At 40.2% G+C, this 18,821-nt stretch overlaps 1 protein-coding gene across 5 annotated transcripts in view; it reads left to right on the forward strand.

Moving 5' to 3' along the window:
• ANXA6 (annexin A6) overlaps positions 1-18,821 on the forward strand; it is a 56,341-nt gene that overhangs the window by 14,135 nt on the left and 23,385 nt on the right. For all 5 annotated transcript variants that reach the window (XM_020809951.3, XM_072990047.2, XM_072990048.2 and 2 more), the window contains exons 3-14: positions 2,642-2,732; positions 2,970-3,064; positions 4,660-4,773; positions 5,138-5,228; positions 7,493-7,572; positions 7,732-7,788; positions 9,116-9,209; positions 10,526-10,621; positions 13,974-14,032; positions 15,864-15,986; positions 16,703-16,761; positions 17,797-17,875. In XM_020809951.3, the coding sequence (XP_020665610.3) occupies positions 2,642-2,732; positions 2,970-3,064; positions 4,660-4,773; positions 5,138-5,228; positions 7,493-7,572; positions 7,732-7,788; positions 9,116-9,209; positions 10,526-10,621; positions 13,974-14,032; positions 15,864-15,986; positions 16,703-16,761; positions 17,797-17,875 (1,038 nt within the window). The remainder of the gene's footprint in view (positions 1-2,641; positions 2,733-2,969; positions 3,065-4,659; positions 4,774-5,137; positions 5,229-7,492; positions 7,573-7,731; positions 7,789-9,115; positions 9,210-10,525; positions 10,622-13,973; positions 14,033-15,863; positions 15,987-16,702; positions 16,762-17,796; positions 17,876-18,821) is intronic.

An 18,821-nucleotide genomic window follows, 5' to 3' on the forward strand; every position in this document is an offset into this window, starting at 1 on the left:
GAGTGAGAGACAAATCGTTTTAAAGTGACTCATCATTCTCATTCTCCTGAATCTCAAAGCAAAGGATTCCGAAAATATCTGTGAATGGGGGTAGAAGATGAGGGAAACTGGCAGTGTAGCAGAAGATGGGTTTTGCTCTTTGTGTGTAACTTCAAGGGGAGGAGGTGTATGGACATGGCACTGCTGTTGTGAAACAAATGGGTAGTATGGCCAGAGGAGAAGAATTCCAGGCAGAACGGTTTCTCTATTTATAACTTCAAGAGCTCTGACCATCTGTCAAGAAGCCAGGATGACTCATGGTTGTGGGGGAAGGGATGAAAGGAAGTACAATTTACTTTAAGTATACTTGTGATATTTTAAGAAGTGCCTGTGAGACAGTCCCATCCCTTAAGCTGTCTTCAGAACATTGTCCGTGCTTCCTTATGGCCAGTTTGCACCACTGTTTTCATGTCCAAAAGAGTGCTTCTTGTGTGACATGTCACGAGACATCTGCTTGTGCAGGAAAACAAGGATGGCATTGACCAGCATGGAGGGTGGCAGTTAATCAGGAATGTGGTGGTTGGAGGTGCAGTTATGGAAGTAGTTTTCAAAGAGGCAGCTGTGTTAATCTTTGCATCCATATCAGACAAGAAACAAAACAACAGAAAGAAAATAACAATAAAGAAAACAAAAATGTTCTGGTACCTTAAAGACTAACTGTTATATTTCAGTGTGAGCTTTCATGGACATAGTCCACTTCAGGCATAACAGTGTGAGGATGTGGCAAATTTATATACATTTATATATGGCTCCACAATAAGGAGATAGTGTTTGGTTAGTAGGCACAAGTTGCAGATTGAGTGAATCAATTTGGCATTTCACACCTGGTAGTGACCTTATGACTGCTTTTTGATACTCAGTTCCTTTCTTTGAAACTTTGTTCTGTAAACGGCAACAATGGTTAGTCATGGACGTCATTGTCATGTGTATCCTTCTGTGTCTGGGAGGGAAAGCTTAGGGTTGTCCAGATGTTTTAGTCATCATTGACCATGGAAGTATTTGGAGGCCACACATTCCCTACCCCTGTTTAATGGGTTGCTTGGTTCACACTTGTTTTTCCCACATGTTTCTGCAGCTGCTCAGGTAGAGAATAAAGTAGTCATATATACTGAGTCTTCAGTAATCCTCTAGAACAGTGGTCCCCAACCTTGAGTCTCCAGATGTTCTTGGACTACAACTCCCAGAAGCCTTCACCACCACCTCTGCTGGCCAGGATTTCTGAGAGTGGAGGTCCAAGAACATCTGGAGGCCCAAGGTTGGGGATCAATGCTCTAGAAGGGTTTCTAAGACAGGTCACATCACAAAGTGAGCAACTGAGAAATGATGCATAACTGGTTGATGATAGAAGGCAGCATTCCACCAACTTCCTAAGGAAAAGACCAACATTCTCCCCAGTCTGTGTTGTGCTGCCTTGCCATTTGATCAGAGAGAAGAAAGGGTTGTGTGGGATGGAAGTCTTGACATCAGCCGAGAGAGTGGCTTCATTCTTCCTTCTAGTTCCTGTGAGAGAATTATGTATGTTGTAACCTGAACAGTTTTTGCCTCGTTTTCCTAGGCAGAAAATAATAAAGGCTGCTGAACAAGGACAATAATGCAAAGATATTTCAAAATGTAACTCTACTATAATTTGTGATTCAGAGTTTCAAGCTGGGGAGGGACATGGCATAAGCCCAGAACATTGGCTTGATCAGATTATTACATTAGATTAGGCATCATTCAGTCTTGAGAGACTATGGTAACGTGCTCTGATTAGAGGGTGAGCTGCAACGGCGGCATGTTATTCCCATCCGATCTCCAAAGAACATGATGGACCCATCCACTGGCTTTCTCCCCAGTCCTCCCCCTTGCTTTTGCCTTTTTGGTGCGTGCAAAAGTTATACAAGCACAACACTTGTAAAAACACCTTTTCATCAAGCCTGTGAGTCCTGGTCCCATCTGGGAATGAACACAACTTTTTCTTTCTTCTAATGGTGCTCACCCCAAAATTTGTTACCTGACAGAGAGAACCAAAGAAGAATTGAATTGGCAACTATACCCACAAGCTGTTGCCAGAATCTCCCAAGATACCTTGAAACCTAGTGAATATATGGCAGCCAGAAGCAAAGCAGAACAAAACAAAAATAGTGAAGATAGTGCAGAATGACTTGTGAAACAAGGCTGAAGATATTTGTAATAGGCACATACTGGAAATGCATTGAGATTAGATTAGGCATCCTTCAGTCTCGAGAGACTATGGTAATGTGCTCTGAATGGAGGTCTTGGAACAGCGTCTAGTGTGGCTGAGAAGGCCAATTCGAGAGTGACCATCCCTTCCACACTGAAGACAAATACAGTCTGTCTCCTGCCCAGCTCCCTGATTTTGCTGGTTTCAGGACTGCCTCTTTGCCTTGGGCTTGATCAGACTTTGGCATATAAAGATCACAGTGACATAGTCACTCCACAAACTTAAAACTGGTGACTGTGAAGTATGAACTGTGGTGAAATCTAAGGGAAAGGAACTTCTTGTATATGGTATAACTCCCTGGCAACATCCTTCTGCGTGGCTTCATTGTTTCCGTGAGCTGTACAACTTGCCAATCTCTCTCATTTTCTTTGTTTCTAGGCTGGAAGATACAGGGGTTCAGTGAAGGATTACCCAGACTTCAATGCCAACCAAGATGCTGAGGCACTGTACAATGCTATGAAAGGCTTTGGTAAGTCTGGCACTTATTGTCTTTTGTAAGCTTGAAATAAAACTGGTTGTGACGTTAACACATTTCTGGCTTTGTGCAATTTATTGTTTCATGAAGGTCTGTTTATTCCAGATGGCCCTTGCTCTGGGAATTCCAGTGAAAAGGTGGGAGGGAGAGAATCGAATCCAGAATTTGAAAGCAGATTCTAAAATGAGCTGTGTGATTTAGCCATGACTGGTCCCTTTTTTCCTCCCGCAGGCAGCGACAAGGAAGCCATCCTGGATCTCATAACATCTAGAAGCAATAAACAAAGAATTGAGATCTGCCATGCCTACAAGGCCCTGTATGGGAAGGTAAGCCTGAGGGAGAAAGCAATAGGAGTCTTCATTGTTTGTCTCAAAATGATTGCTATGGGCAAACTCTCAGCTGTAATTTAAAAAATGAAGAAAAAGGAGGAGGAGAAGCCATATTGATCTATGGTGGGGAAATACACAAAAGCCATGCCTTTATTAGGATCAATGATCAGTTCACAAAGCAGCGTAAATGATAAAAAAAAGGGGGGGGAGAAGGAAGGAGATGTGAACAATTGGCAAACTGATTTAAACCATGGAGATATGCAATAAACTCAGTCCCAAAATGGTATTGGCAGGTATCTTTGACATCTTTATTATCATTTCAAAGAAAATGTAGTCCCAGTATGTAGCAAAGCTGGCGATTAAATTCTAGCTGTAGATCTAAGAAAGTGTGCCAATTAAGGATGGACAGAGAGGTTTTACCTCTGTTTTGAACGTTTTGTAAAATCCACTTCTCTTATAGTAGACGCTTGTCTGTGCAGCCATATATGGTATTTTCCAAAAAGAAAGAGACCACAGTGATTCATAGGGGTAAAGCCAAACTGACCTGGCAGGGCTGGGCTTTATGTTTGTCAGTTGGTTGCTGGTCCATCTTTTGTCTGTAAAAACCAGTTACTCATTCTCTGGGAAAAGAGGAATATTGACAGCTTCTTCAGGCAAGATGGACTGTATGTCATGCTGTTCAAAGAAAGCACGTGGATAGTATGGAGGGAAGAATAAGTGCTAGGTCTAAACTTCTGTCTGTTTGCTAAGCTATGGATGGCAGGTTCTGTATCCCTTCCTATCCTGAATTCCTCCCATATAACAAAAACAGACAGAATGACAGTTAAAGAGTGTGTGCTGTTCATTTTACCCTTCCTGTGCACCATGCGCATAAATCTTCTGCTCCATTTCCATACTATACTAGAGGACATGCTAACTGTAATTGCAGCAATTATAGTTTTCATCAGCAGAGACCATGAAGGACAAACTTGGCAGACAAGCTCTTGTTGGAGATCTACAGATCTGGGTACCAGGTAGATGGTGGTGATGATTTCACTTGCTCTGATAGCTGTCCTGATAACACAGTAATGGAAAATATCATCTCCCTTTTCCTGAGTTTTCTGAACATCACAAGACCTATTCACACATTACATACGTGCAAGGTACTTGCTCATTGAAGAAAGAGTTGAGGCAGAAGTGTGGCCCTGCTGTTTTGTTAACACACGAGTGCCCAACACATATGCAATATACAAATACACAGGTCTGTGGAGAACTCGGACTGTGGGAAGTTGCTTGCTTTGTGCTGCTTCTGCTCCAGATTGTGGAGGAAATTGAACTTGTGGGAAGGATTGTCTTCTCTTTCTCCAGTAGATAGGAGAAATTACTGTGTACATTTTGCATTTCCTTGCCTCTCTAGGAAGATGCCAATGTGCAAATCCAGCAAAATAAATTGAACTGTGCTTTTATGCTAACATTGAACTTGGAGTTCTGCTGAATAAACCACAGGGTCATTAGGATATGAAACCACAGGGTCTTTGTTATGAGTCTGCCAGGCATCTAGAAAATGATACTACTTTTCCTCTTATGTCTCTATTTTTCCTACCCTTTAATAGGACCTGATTGCAGATTTGAAATATGAACTGACTGGGAAATTTGAACGGCTGATTGTGGGTTTGATGAGGCCTTTGGAGTACTTTGATGCCAAAGAAATCAAGGATGCATTGAAGGTAAAGGACCTGATTGTCATTATTTAGAACAATACATGATAGTATTAGACTCCCTTCACCATTCCCTTCACATATAATATCCAGTGGCTGAAATTCTGTTCCTTAGTGAAAGCCAAATTGTAACTTTTATTCCATTCTTCTCTGTTTGGATTCTTGAGGGTGCCTACACGTGTCCTGAGATTCAGGGTGGTGATGCTTTGTTTACCAGGGACAGATGGACCAAAACTAGGATTTGCTTTATGCTAGGTAACAAGATTTTGGCTAGTGTAGAATATTAGGCTCATCTCATGGATTTGCAGAGAGAGGCATTTAGATTTTGGCATGTTACATTTGCAACAGCTGACTTAATTTTCCTTATCCATAGGGCATTGGGACTGATGAGAAGTGCCTTATTGAAATCCTGGCATCTCGGACCAATCAGCAGATCCATGCTCTGGTGGAGGCCTACAAAGATGGTGAATATAGAGAGCAGGGGATTTGCCCCTTCTCTGGATCTTGAATGGATTCCAACTGCCATTAAAAGATGCAATCCTATACACACACACACACACACTGAGGAGCACAGTAGCTGAGCAAACAAGCATGCTTTTGTGTACGAGTAGCTCCCAGACTTTGAGTCCCCTGTTTCTGGAACGCAACTCCCAAAAACTGTGACCAGTGGCTATTCTGACTAGTGCCACTGGGAGTTGTCGTTCAAGACTATCAGGGGCTTGGGAACCACTGCTTCATTGTGGCCTGTCTCAATCCTGTCCCCATTTAACAATCAGAAACATTTTCACCGTCATCTATCAGAGATGATTCAGCACTAACTGAATTCTTGCCAGCTTCTATTTCCCCCCTCCCCACAGGGTTAAGTTCAAAAGCTGGTTTATCACAATTTTTATCTTAAGTTTTTCTTTCCTTTGCTTTAATTTTAGTTGGAACCTGCTCCTTCTATATATGCCTGACAAGTACCGCTCCTCATGTACTTACACTGTGGCCCTATACCTAGATCATACGGCATTTCGGAGAAATCCAAGTGAGAGGTCTTCCTGCCTTTCAGCTTGTCAAAACTTAAAATTCATTTCCACAACCTTATAGCTATGCTTTGCCTCCTCATTGGTGCCACCATGACCATTAACATTGCCCAAGGCCCATCTCCTAGGTTCTGATGATGATAGAGTATGTCTGTGGTCTTTACACTGAGCAGGCAATCTACTGTGAAGTCTGTATGCTGGCCACACAGCTGTCTTTTTTCTCCTAATGACTGAATCCTTGATGCAAGCAAATGTCTATTTTTCTGCCAAATAATGTATCTCTTCAAAGGAGTTATTTTCCTGTCTTTGGTGTGACATCCTTCATTTCCAATACCCTCATTTTCTTTGACTCCAGAGAAACTGTTCTCGTTGGACTCAGTTGCCACAGTCTTGGCCCTGAAAGCTTTTTCTACCATCCTTTGTGCTTTTATCAGCTTGTTCAAGTCAGCAGCCTTGGCTTCAAAGAAATGAACAGCAGACACTCTCAGCTTCTGACTACATAGCAGACAGAGAGTCATACACCGTAGGCTTAATGCATTAAACAGATAGCTTCCACACCCTTGCTGGTTTTCTGCCTTCACAAATTTTATTAAAAGCATGTTGTTATGTTAATTATGGTTTGTATTATGATGATGATTAATTAGCAGATTTACTTGAGAAACTAATTTGTTAATTCATAACAGGAGAGAGGTAAAGGTGTCACACACACACAGACACAGACACACACACACATACACACACACACACACATACACACACGCTAAAAACAGGAGCATTGTTTCTTGGCTCTTCCTGTCAGCTTTGTTTCCTGACTTCTGGATGTCAGACTCCTGAACCAGTAGGATATAAAAAGTTGTTCTTCTATCCTCTGCTGGCTTTCTAGCTTAAAGGACCATGTTCTCTCGTATAAGCCTGCTCAGGCTCTGAGATCTTGCTAATGGGGTGAGGGTTTCTCGGCCCTGGTGCCATTATAGGTTGCAAGAGAGGACCTTGCCAGTACTCACTCCCCAGTTTGGGAACTCCCTGCCTAGGGAGACTGTATTCCCAGATGACTTTCTGCCAGCAGGCTTTTTGTAACTGGAAAGACTTGTGCTATACTACTGTGTTTTTGTTTGTATGGGTCTTTTTGTGTGTGTTTTTGTAATGGATATGCTTTAAATTGCTTTTATTTCATTCATGGTTTAATATTATTGTTAGTCTAATTTCATTTTCGTGTCCTAGTGTCCTCCAGATATTATGAACTGCAGATCCCATAATCCCCGACTGTACTGGTTTGGGCAGGTGGCAAGTACCTGTCATTTAGATTAGCTTGTAACTGAAAGTGCTTTGCCATTGGGAGTGAATTCTGTACTCTTGCTTACCTTCTGAGGTCTCTTCCTGTAACACTGCTTTAAAACCTAAAACACCCTTTAAAACATTTCTGATGTGGTTAAAAATGTAAACATTTACACTCCCAATAAATGAATATTTGCTGGGCTCTTTCGACTGATCAGTCCGCTCATAGAAATCTGCCTTCCCCGGTTCAAAATTCATCCCTTTATTGAAGTTCCACTTTGTCCTGTGTTCCACTTTTTAAACCAATGATCCCCATTTCTCCAGGCCCTCCTCCTTTCTTCTTTTCTTCTTTCAGTACTAATGAATTTGCTCCTGCTCTGAGGTTTCATGAATGTTACTTCATTTTTATATTTTACATGTTTCCACAGCCTATGAGAGAAACCTAGAGGAAGATGTCATTGCAGATACTTCAGGACATTTCAAGAAGATGCTTATTGTTCTTCTGCAGGCACGGCCACTTTTATTTCACAAATATTTCAATATTATTTTTAGTTTAAAGACATTTTAGTCATGGTCATCTTTCACCTATTTTATGCTTCCCTTCATCTTTTATCCCTTTACACCCTGATGCTTTCCAAATTGAATTGATCCACTGTTGTTTCTACAGGGCACCCGAGAAGATGATGATGTTGTGAGTGAGGATTTAGTGAAACAAGATGCTCAGGTGAGTGTGAGGGACATACTGTAGTAGTTTTGGCCAATGGGTGAGGAATCAAAGAATGAGTTAGATTTTGTGTAGGAACAAATTCAAACCTACATACTCTTGTCATTTGATCCATGTCCAAGTGATGCTTGCAGGTTTTCATCTGAGCTTTCTCTAATGTCTTGATACTTTTGTATTTCTGCTAAGCAGTCTTGCCACATGGTTAAGGTAAATTCTGGGGCCTGTGAAAGTTATGTTAAAGTTACAAATCAATGAATTTACTAAAGAAGCATTACTTGTTTTATACAGTTAGGGACAATTTCTGCAGTGACTTGCTTTGAAAATAAAAATAAACATGAATATTAAACATACCATATTTCTAAGAGTAGCTCCTCAAACCAGCTTACAGTGATGGAGGAGAATTTCTAGGAAAGTCAGTGGGGAGGTTTGGTTTATCAGAGCTAAACTGGTTAGTCTTTTGATTTAAGTAATGAATCCTGATTGTATAAGGAGTTGGGCTGCTTGAGCATAAATATTTAGTTTAAATTATTGAATCAATGCTGCTTCTGTGTGCAATGCTTTGTAAACTTTCCACTGTTTTACTACTGCTCATATTCATCAAGATGTAGGTATCTCAGGAAATCCTGATTTGAAACTGCTAATTTTAAGGTCCCCGTAAATGAACTTATATTGTCAGGCTAAATAACACCAAGCATTTGAATTTTAGAGAGGTGTTTCTTGTAAACCTTAGAATTGAGGTATTGAAGCCTGGTAGCAGAAACTTACCATGCTGGATTATATGAGTAGAAATAAGATTTTGATCCCCTGACGAATGTTTCTGAATTACACAACAGGCTTGATTTTTGAACTATTAGCAAATAGTTCTCAGTAAGTCCCATTGAAACTTATTTTATAGGAAAACCCAAGGATGAAATAGCGATAACAGTTTAAGAAACATGAAACATATCAATTTTGATAACTTATTAATGTCTCGAGTTGCATGGATCAATTTTCTAACACAAATTCTTACATAATTATAAGAAGAAATGTTCTGTGGGATCTGGTGATCTTAGTGCTTTCCTCTTTGTATTGCTTTGTGGCGCAGTGGTTAAACTGCTGTACTGCAGCTAAAACTGTGCTCACGACCTGGGGTTCAATTCTAGGTAGCCAGCTCAAGGTTGACTCAGCCTTCTATTCTTCCGAGGTTGGTAAAATGAGTACCCAGCTCATTGGGGGCGGTTAACTTGTTAACCGCCCATAGAGTGCTTGAAACGCTATGGGGCGGTATATAAGCAGCACACTTTGCTTTTGCTTTTAATATGTTATTGGTGTGCTTGTGTTCCAAAAGGCCCTTTTGGAAGCTGGAGAGCTGAAATGGGGAACCGACGAAGCTGAATTTATTTTCATTCTTGGAAACCGAAGCAAACAACATCTTCGACTAGGTGAGTTTGAGGTTGCATTCAAAGAGATTATAGGATTATCTAACCCCAAATTGGGCTTCCTTTCAGCAAGACATGTCCTTCTTCACCGAGGAAGTTGTGATGTGGTTTTGATGCACAAGAAGAGTCCTGATCTTGCCATCTGGTGGCTGAATTAACAAGCTGCCTAGACCTTTTGGGCAAGATAATGAATACTGTATGCTACACGGGCTCCTGAGATTGGGGACCTTTCCCTGCCAATGTTCAATAGAAAAGCAAGACAACCAAGGCTGAAGTGAAATGCCTGTTTATGTAGACAATTATTGTCACTTGGCAGCAATAAAGTGAGTTTTCTGTTTTTTAAAAATTGAATCCGCTGTTGAGTAGAATTTATTTGGCTGAATAATTTTCCCAATAAACACATTTAGTTTAGCTGAGGTATTTGATGGGAAATGGTACTCTGTAAAGCACTTTTGTTTTGCTCATTATGTGTTATCAAGTAACTTCCAATTTATTGTGACCCAGGAGGATTTCAAAGAGATTGAGCTATTTAAAGAGTGGTATTATCACTGCCGCCGCCACCCTCAATGAGTTTCCATGGTTGAACAAGCATTTGAACCCAGGTGTCCTAGTCTACCACTTTGCGACGCCATGCTGGCTTTCCTTGATTTTGGTTCAGAAGTCATAGTCAAACAAAAATACATTTGGAAATTGGGGTTGTTGTTGTTGTTTGAATGCTTTTATATATTTTAAGACATCAGGCCCCAAAACTTGCACTTTCCTTGTACTATTTGGATTTTAACAGCAGTATTAAACTGGTATGCTTATTCTGATGTTAATCTCCTTAAACTCAGTGGAACGTACCTCCTAACCATTATGTTTAGGATTTCAGCTTACGTAGGGACGAAAAATGAAACTGCTAAAAAAAAGTTATTGTATGTACTTTCTCATGCCTGAATTGCTCTGCTCATAAATATGTGCTTTTCCACTGAAAAAAAAGTAATATGTTTTTTATTCCAACTGAAACATTTTGTACCTTGCTTCATTGTACAGCAGTGTGCCACTTAATGCAGAGCTAGACACATAAAAAGGGCCGTTTTCTAAAAGTAGCCAAAAATAGATCCACAGATTGAAAACATACTGAAGATAATTAGTCCAGTTTATAAAAGGGTTTCTGTACACAGTGTATTGCAGTAGAAATATGAAGTATTCCACTGAAGTTACAGAATGTTAATGAAGCAATTCCCTGTCGGGGTACAGTATGATGTGTGCTTTGCATGCAGCAATGGACCAGAGTCGGTTATGTGTGCTACTGTCTCTCTTTTGTGTTCTCTTTACAGTCTTCGATGAGTATCTCAAGATTGCGGGCAGACCCATTGAGGTATCCATCCGAACAGAGCTGTCTGGGGATTTTGAAAAACTCATGTTAGCTGTAGGTAGGTTAGCCCCAACTTGCATTTTGAAGAAGGAAAAACAGGGTGGAAGTGACTGTAATAGGTAGAATCATTCAGACTAGATCCTGGCATATATTTAATATTATTTTTCTCAGTGTTTCAAGGTTATTTGTTAAACTGTTTTGTTTCTGGTTTTTAAATGGTAAAGGTATTTTTAAGTGACAGTTTTGAAAGAGCTTGCTGGGTTAATCTGTTTCAGTATGCATAATAAAAGCAAAGAATGGTCACACATTAAAGACTAAAATGTTTATTTCAGAGCTTTGATAGATTACAATCCACTGCCTCAGGCATATGAAGTGAAGAATTTAGCCCCAGAACTATGTACAATTGTTGAACAAAGATATATAGGATGAGTGCATGAACTGGATTTTTATAGAAACTTAGTGTGCAGCCAAAACTTTTTATACAATTACATTAATTATCAGATTTAATGTAACTGTAACTATAATGCTATCAAAATGTATGTAGGCAGAGTCTAGATTTCCTTTAAAAATAAATACATACAATGTTGAGAGGTGTTTAGAACATATATTAGAGAAAGAGTTCTTTATAATGTTGAAATTAAGTTATTGGTGAGACGTACAACTTTCAAAATTAAGATTTAATGCAGGACTTCAAATCAAGGTCCTACAAGCAGAGCTGTGCAGCTCAATGTTTCAGCATGAAATGCCTCTGTGGAGCCTCTGTGTCCCCCCACTTCAGACTAGTTTCTCATTGCTTGTTGCATCTTAGGTTGAAAGTCTCTTCTTCATGTACAACAAAGATGCACCATGGCAAATTAGGAGCATGAAAGTTATCTTGCATGTGGTGGTGTCCTTTGTAAATTAGGAAGATGCGGGTTGGTTTAAAACATACGACTACATAAAACATTTGGGTTTCCTTTTTTTTTTTCTCTTTTTCTTTTTGAGGGAGTAAGAGAGAGAGAAAAAGAGAGAGAGGAGGTTTCGTACATCCTAATAGTACATTTTTTTCTTTTGTTGTCAGTATTTTTCTAGCCAACATTGCACTATATGTATATAAAAGATGTGGACACCAAGGCTGAGGGGCTTTAGGATTTGCAGAAGTACAAAGAAACTTCAGAAAAGGGAACATAAAGGGGTACCCACTTGGGACTGAGCATGTTGGTGTGGGGCCAACTCCAAATGCTTGATGTGGCGTTTGCCTCTCACAAAGCTTGGAGTCAGATTTGGATAGTGAAGCTTCCAAGAGCATTCTGTTAGGGAAAACAAACGTTGGAGCCCAAGATAACAAGTTACACAGAGTCTCTTATCTGGTAGCTCCAAATCCTCCTCTTAATAAGCAAAGACACGGACGTATGAGAAAATTCACAGAGAGAGTTCTAATAATATAATAATACTTATAGCATAATATATATATAATATATATATAATATATAATATATACCATTCTACCAAATAGGTTGTTTTTTAAAATGATCAACCTGGGATTACCTCAGGAGATATGCATGTGGATAAAGGATTTTCTGACAGATAGGCCACAGTCAGTAAGGATGGGATCTCACCATTCTTCTACCCTGGTACTAAGTACAGGAGCTCCCCAGGGCTGCGTGCTAAGTCCCTTCCTCTATTCCCTGTACACACATGATTGCACCCCACTGTATAACACCAATGCAATTATTAAATTTGCGGATGATACGACAGTGGTGGGGCTCATAAATAAGAACAATGAGTCTGCTTATAGAAAGGAAGTACAAAGGTTGATACTTTGGTGTAAAGAAAATCATCTCACACTTAACATCAAAAAAACTAAAGAACTCATAATTGATTTTAGGAGGAAGAGATATGTACATTTACCACTGTACATAAACGGTGAGGAAGTGGAGAGAGTTGGTAGTTTTAAATTTCTGGGTACTTACATCTCAGAGGACCTCTCATGGACTATAAATGCCAACATGCTAATGAAGAAGGCACAGAAGAGGCTGTATTTCCTGAGAATGCTCGGCAAGTTAAATTTATCTCAGCATTTGCTTCTGTCATACTATCGTAGCACCATTGAGAGTGTCCTAACCTATGGCATTCTGGCATGGTTTGGGAGTAGCTCTGTAGCGGACAAAAAAGCTCTACAGAGAACCATTAAAATTGCCCAGAATATCATCGGGCTCCAGCTACCAACCCTGGATGACATCTTCACATCCCGCTGTCTAAGGAAATCACATAGCATCCTGAGAGACTCTTCCCATCCTGCTTATAACTTTTTTGAACTGTTACCATCTGGCAGAAGATATAGAACAATTAAGACTCGGACCACACGTTTTCTCAATAGTTTTTATCCCAGAGCTATAATTGCAATTAATAATGAGCTTAAAGACCACCAGTAGTGAATAATTAGTTGGACTGTGTAACTTGGCCTGCGGTGTAGATGTTTGTATTTTTAGTGGGGGACTTTTAGTGGGTGGGGAGTGTTTGGGAATTTTATGTGTGTGCATGTGTCTGGTCTCTGGGTGTCTGTGAATTTCGTTGTATGTGTATATACTTACAATGACAATAAATTATTATTATTATTATTATTAGATTTGGTCAGACATATATACATGGAAATATATACACTGACATAGATATCTCAGAGCAACATAACATTCACATTCAAGTAAAGTAATGACCACCAGACTCACAACTGAGTGGCAAAGTGCTGTTCTCACTCCCTTGCTTAAATAGTGAGAGCAGCCTGTCACAGCAAACAGCTGAATGTGGTTGACAAGCATTACCTAAGCTTGCCCCGTCTGTATGTTATCAGTCATCCATTGACTTGACGTTACAGGCATGACTTTGCATTTTTACTACAATATTAAATTTAAACAAATCAAACAGAGCATGCTTAATGGTCAGAGAACATCATGACCTGCTGTGAACAGAGTTTTCTGTCATTTTGATAATTGAAGGGGATTGCATCACTTGTGTGAGTATTGCTATTACAAGAGCAGTGATCTCTGGGTTGTTTTTTAAATCTTTGCTTGTGCAAAAGCAACATACAAGGAAGGGGGTTGTGAGTTACTTTGCTGGTAGGACTGTCCACTCCATGGAAGCTCAGTAGACCATTGGCTGCTGTATCTGGAACAAAATGTGTAAAATGGAGAAAGAGCTAGTGCAATGGAGCATTCTGGAAGATATGTCCAATGGGCTGAATGCTGAATGGGAACATACTGCACTACAACATTTTGTTGTGAGATTTGCTTTTCTTCCTTGAATAAGAAACATTTATTGCCTCTGGGCCATGCATTTTTAAGGACTCCGGGTCTAAGTAAGTGATTAAATACTACTGGCTGAACACAGGAAGCATGACCCAAAAGTTCACTCTCCCTCAATTCTCTTCACAGTGAAGAATATTAGGAGTTCTGCAGAATATTTTGCTGACAGACTCTTCAAAGCTATGAAAGTGAGTACCATTCCAAATGCACGCCAGATTTTGCACTGCACATTGAAAGTCCACATGTGATGTTGCACACAACACCTGTATGTTCTGAATACAGAACTAGGCATGATGTTCAACACTGCCTGCCTTTAATTAGTCCACTTACTTTAACTGATGGAGGTGGTAAAGGGAGGAGTTAAATGCAGAGTTATTTTGCTTTTCTGTGGGTAGCAAGCCTCCTTTGGCACTTTCTCCATCTTTATTTAAACATATTTGAGCAATAGTAAGGCAAATGGCTCCAGTGTAAAGAGACAACATTTCTAGATACCTGGTCCACTGAGAATCAGATGAATGCCCACAGTGTGACCTCTTGGGTTAAAGAATTAGACAGATTGACAATCGTGGCCTCTTCAGTTTCAGAGAATAGGAACTTGACTGCTTTAGAAATTTATGTAAACAGTGACTTCTTTATTAATAGGTAGCTTACGAGAAGAAATGTATGAAGACTAATCTGCATTTGTATCACATGAGATTTAAAATCATACCTTTTTGTATCCAAAAAGGAAGAAATCTTTCTTTTTGGAGTAAAAAATAAAGGAAAAAAGAAAAGAAAAGAAAACCCCAATAGGGGAAACAATAATAAGCATGTTCTAAATGTTTGTTTATTATTTATTAATGTGAGCCAGTGATTCCTTTTAAAGCAGGCCCTGGAGCAGATTTTGTTTGGACAGTAGGGCTATTTGTAAAGGTGCATTTGGGAGCAGATTCTGCCTTTCACTGTATACAGGTTCATTCTGTGTGGATGTGTCTTTTTAACCTGAATGATACAAATACTGAAATAGTGACTGGATTCCACTGGTAAGTTACAACTAGAGTAGACCCATGGACTATATAAGGATTTAGTGAGTAAACTTCTGCATAAGTCCCTGTGATTCATTGAGTGTACTCAACATGCAGCATAGATTTCGGCCGATGAGTGTTCCATGTTGTTAAAAAGTAAAATTGTATATTCACTAGAATGTGAAGTTGAACCTTTTAAGGCAGCAAATGAAAATATGTATACAAATTTTAACGTGTGTGTGTAACCATACATTCACATCCAGTTTCAAATACTGGGTTATATTTATACCAGCCATTTTAACAAACTGTATTGAGAGGGATATATAATAAATAAGAGCAATAAAGTATCATTGAAACATATCTAGCACAATTTGGCAATAAACAAAAGTTAAATGAATATTAAAATGGTTGCCGTGACATGAAAACAATGGAAAACAATGTTACTGACAGACATGTTTAAAAGTTTCTTTCTTCAGTAGGAATACATTTTATGAGCAGTTATCTCAAAGCAAGATCCTGTTGTGATGTATCCTAAATTTTCACATAGTAGAAAACAAAAGTTCTTAGTCTTAATTAGCAGTGAGACAAGTCTAGCACAGTTGAGGTATTGTTTTTTCTCTGTGTCTCTGTTGTCTCTATGGCTTTGAGATCTCTCTCTCACACACACACATTCTCTCTCTCTCTCTCTCTCTCTCTCTCTCTCTCTCTCTCTCTCTCTCTCTCTCTCTCTCTCACACACACACACACACACACACACACACACACACACACACACACACACACACACACACACACACACACACACACACACACACACACACACACACACACAAGCGATGTTGCATAGCAAGGATTTCCAATTACTTCATATGTGATGGGGCAAACGTTACCCCACTGGCTAAAGAATAAACGAGCTGGTGGTCACATTCTCTTGCTTGTGGTGCTTTCATGTGATATATTCAGGTACACCCTGATCTTTGTAGGTATCTTAATGAACTAAGTTGATCTGCTGCAGGGTTTCGGGACGAAGGACAACACATTGATTCGGATCATGGTATCTCGGAGTGAGATTGACATGCTGGACATCCGGGAAATATTTAGAACTAAATATGAGAAGTCTCTGCACCACATGATTGAGGTAACTATTGAATGACTGCCCTGTAAGTGGGTTGTGACAAAGAAATCGAGGAAGACTTCTGCTATGTCCTCTTCTTTTTCATGACACATCCCTTATGTTTCTCCTGCAACTTGTCTTATCCTTGATAGAGAGCATCAGAATTATGTAACTTCTGGGAACAGCTTGAGTTGAGCTATCTTTCTAAAAAGACAAAACTGTTTCTCGCCCGCCGCCCCCCCCCCCATTAGTAAGCAATGCATTTGGAAATTTTGGATTCTGAAAACACTCTGGTGGGGATGAAGGGAGAAATGCATGCCATATTCTGACCCCACCCAGAAGTCACTCACATTTCCGCATGCTCAGTGTGACGGTTTACAGTGTAAAGACTATGTTTACTGGCTGCTCAATCTTCATGTTAAATGTTTAAAGACCTGAGTAACGTCCAGGTGGAATGGGCGGTGAGGGGAGAGGACAAGGCTTTTATGTACACCCTCCAGTTAGAGGTTTCCATGATTTCAGGTAAAAATTCTTGAATAGAGAAGATAAAAAGACTCTGTAACCTGCTGGCCTAAGATGCAGGTTTGGCTCTCTTGCTTTGCCTTGGGGGATAGGAAATATGCCAGACAGGTTAGACCCCCTAAATTGGGAGATAATGAGTGTTTAATCTTGGTGAGCTTGTCTGCAGCAGCTGATTATTTGACGGTGTGCATTTCAGATCTTTTGTCTTTTCCTTGCAGAGTGACACATCTGGTGAATACAAAAAAGCTCTTCTGAAACTATGTGGAGGAGATGATGAGTAAGCTCTTCTTCTGGTTGAAATAAAAATTGCACAATGCCTCTTTTTTGGGAGGTTGAAGGGGAATGAGGATTCTTGGAGCTGTGGTTCAAGAAGTGACTTTTGCAAGCTCTGCTTTTTGCCACACAAAGGGAATGGGAACCCTCTGAAATCTTGCTAATGTTCTGATTGTGGATCACAAAGAATGTGACAAAAAAGAGATACGCTACTAGAAAATATATCTGTAGCACATCAATACTTTTCCAGAATACTGGGATCAGCTATGTTGCAGCTTTTTTCTTTGGGAACACAAATTGAGGTTGAGGTGGAGAGAGAGACCTATGATCTAAACAAGGACTCTAGCTTGGGAGGGGGCATTACCAGTTTTCCCCTTGTTCTGTAGTTCCATTCCACACTGAGGCCCCAAAATCCACAGTTTGCATGGATGGGAGAAGCTCTTGTGAAATGTCGTGCCCCTTCTTTAGAGTCACCATAGAAAACGAGGAGTCTTTCTGCTTCCAGGAGCAAGGTAGAAACACCGTGGGTTGGGAGAGAACATTCCCTTTGCGGGTGGACAGGAGGCTAGAAAAAAATTGCTGGCCAGTAAAAATATTAATTTTAACAACATTTCTGTGGTTATTTACTGGTCACTTTCAAGTGATAAAATGCCTGGAAGCTTTCAGCATGGAGGGAAATGGCAATGCTAGTGCCGCCCTCTTGTATTTTGGAAATGTCTGATGCAGTGTGCTTCCCTTTTGCATGAAGGTCCAAAACTTTTTTCAGTGGGACACAATTATAGTCCCTTGTGGGCCTTCCTTCAGAACACGTGGAAGTCCTAGGTGTAGCAAAGGAGCTTCAGTGCCCATCTATGCCTCCTCCAAATGCTATTAGGTTTGTAATGTCAGAAGAGAGCATGTGATATTGCTGTTGAATTTGGTAGGATTGGAGTTGAGAGGGGAGGGGATACAGTGGAACCAGCAGGTTTGGACCCATGCTTTCTTGTCTTCGCAATGTTCACACAACCTTGTGTCCTCCTATTCCCCTTTCCGATTTCAGTGCCGCAGGTGAGTTCTTCCCTGAAGCTGCGCAGGTGGCCTATCAGATGTGGGAACTTAGTGCAGTGGCTAAAGTAGAGGTCAGAACCCAACCCTAACCCTTCCCCATATGTGCCTTGCTGGCTTGAACCCACAGCTGCTTCACCCTGCGTGCTGCTGACCCTTTCCTGCAAGGCCCCGTGGCTACCCTTTCTGTCCAGTGGGCTGCCACTGCTCTGACCAAACCTTTTCAAAATGCCTTCTTAACAAATACAACTTCTTATAGAACTTTTTTTCCTTCTCTTGCTTCTGAGGGCTTATGAACTAACCCTTTTAAAATGCTTGCACACTTTAGCATGGAATAACTTGCTGGTAAGAAAGAATAAACAATCTAGTGGTGGGGGAAAACTCTACTTGTATGCATTGTTTAAGGCTACTGCAGCCTTGTGAGCCCTTGTGCAATGGTGGAGCATAACTAGAGGCGTGTCTTACGGACCCTGCTTTGATTTAGTGCTCTTTGGACCCAAGAAAGAAATCCATACATTTTTATTATATTCATTCAACATAAAAACATATATTTTGCCTTTCTAGAACCAAATCCATTTTGTAACCCCATGAAGAATAAATCCATAAATCGTTTGCTGAATTATGTATCTAGATATATGAAGATCCCATTTGTTTAATGATGTCTGTTCTTGTTGGGACTATGAATAGGGTGTAGCCCTAATGTTTATGCCCTAATGCTGCTTAGGGCAGCCAACAGCAGTTAGAATCAATCATAAAATACATTGAAGTTGAAGTTGACTATACAACTATATTTTACAAAATATAGTAAAGGCAGATTGCAGTTTATAAGATTTGTTTGTAAGTAAACATTTGGGGACCATTCTTCAAAATGTTCAGGAAATTGAGCATCTACTAATCACTGTGAAAGGGTGATTGTGCGGCAACTACCGCCATTACTGGATGACAAGTAAACCTGCTGCTAGGCATGGAACTTCCATATTTCATGGACTTCAGCCCTCAGAATTCACTAGGAATTCCTTT

This window comes from Pogona vitticeps, chromosome 2 (assembly GCF_051106095.1).
Source record: "Pogona vitticeps strain Pit_001003342236 chromosome 2, PviZW2.1, whole genome shotgun sequence".
Taxonomy (NCBI): Eukaryota; Metazoa; Chordata; class Lepidosauria; order Squamata; family Agamidae; genus Pogona; species Pogona vitticeps.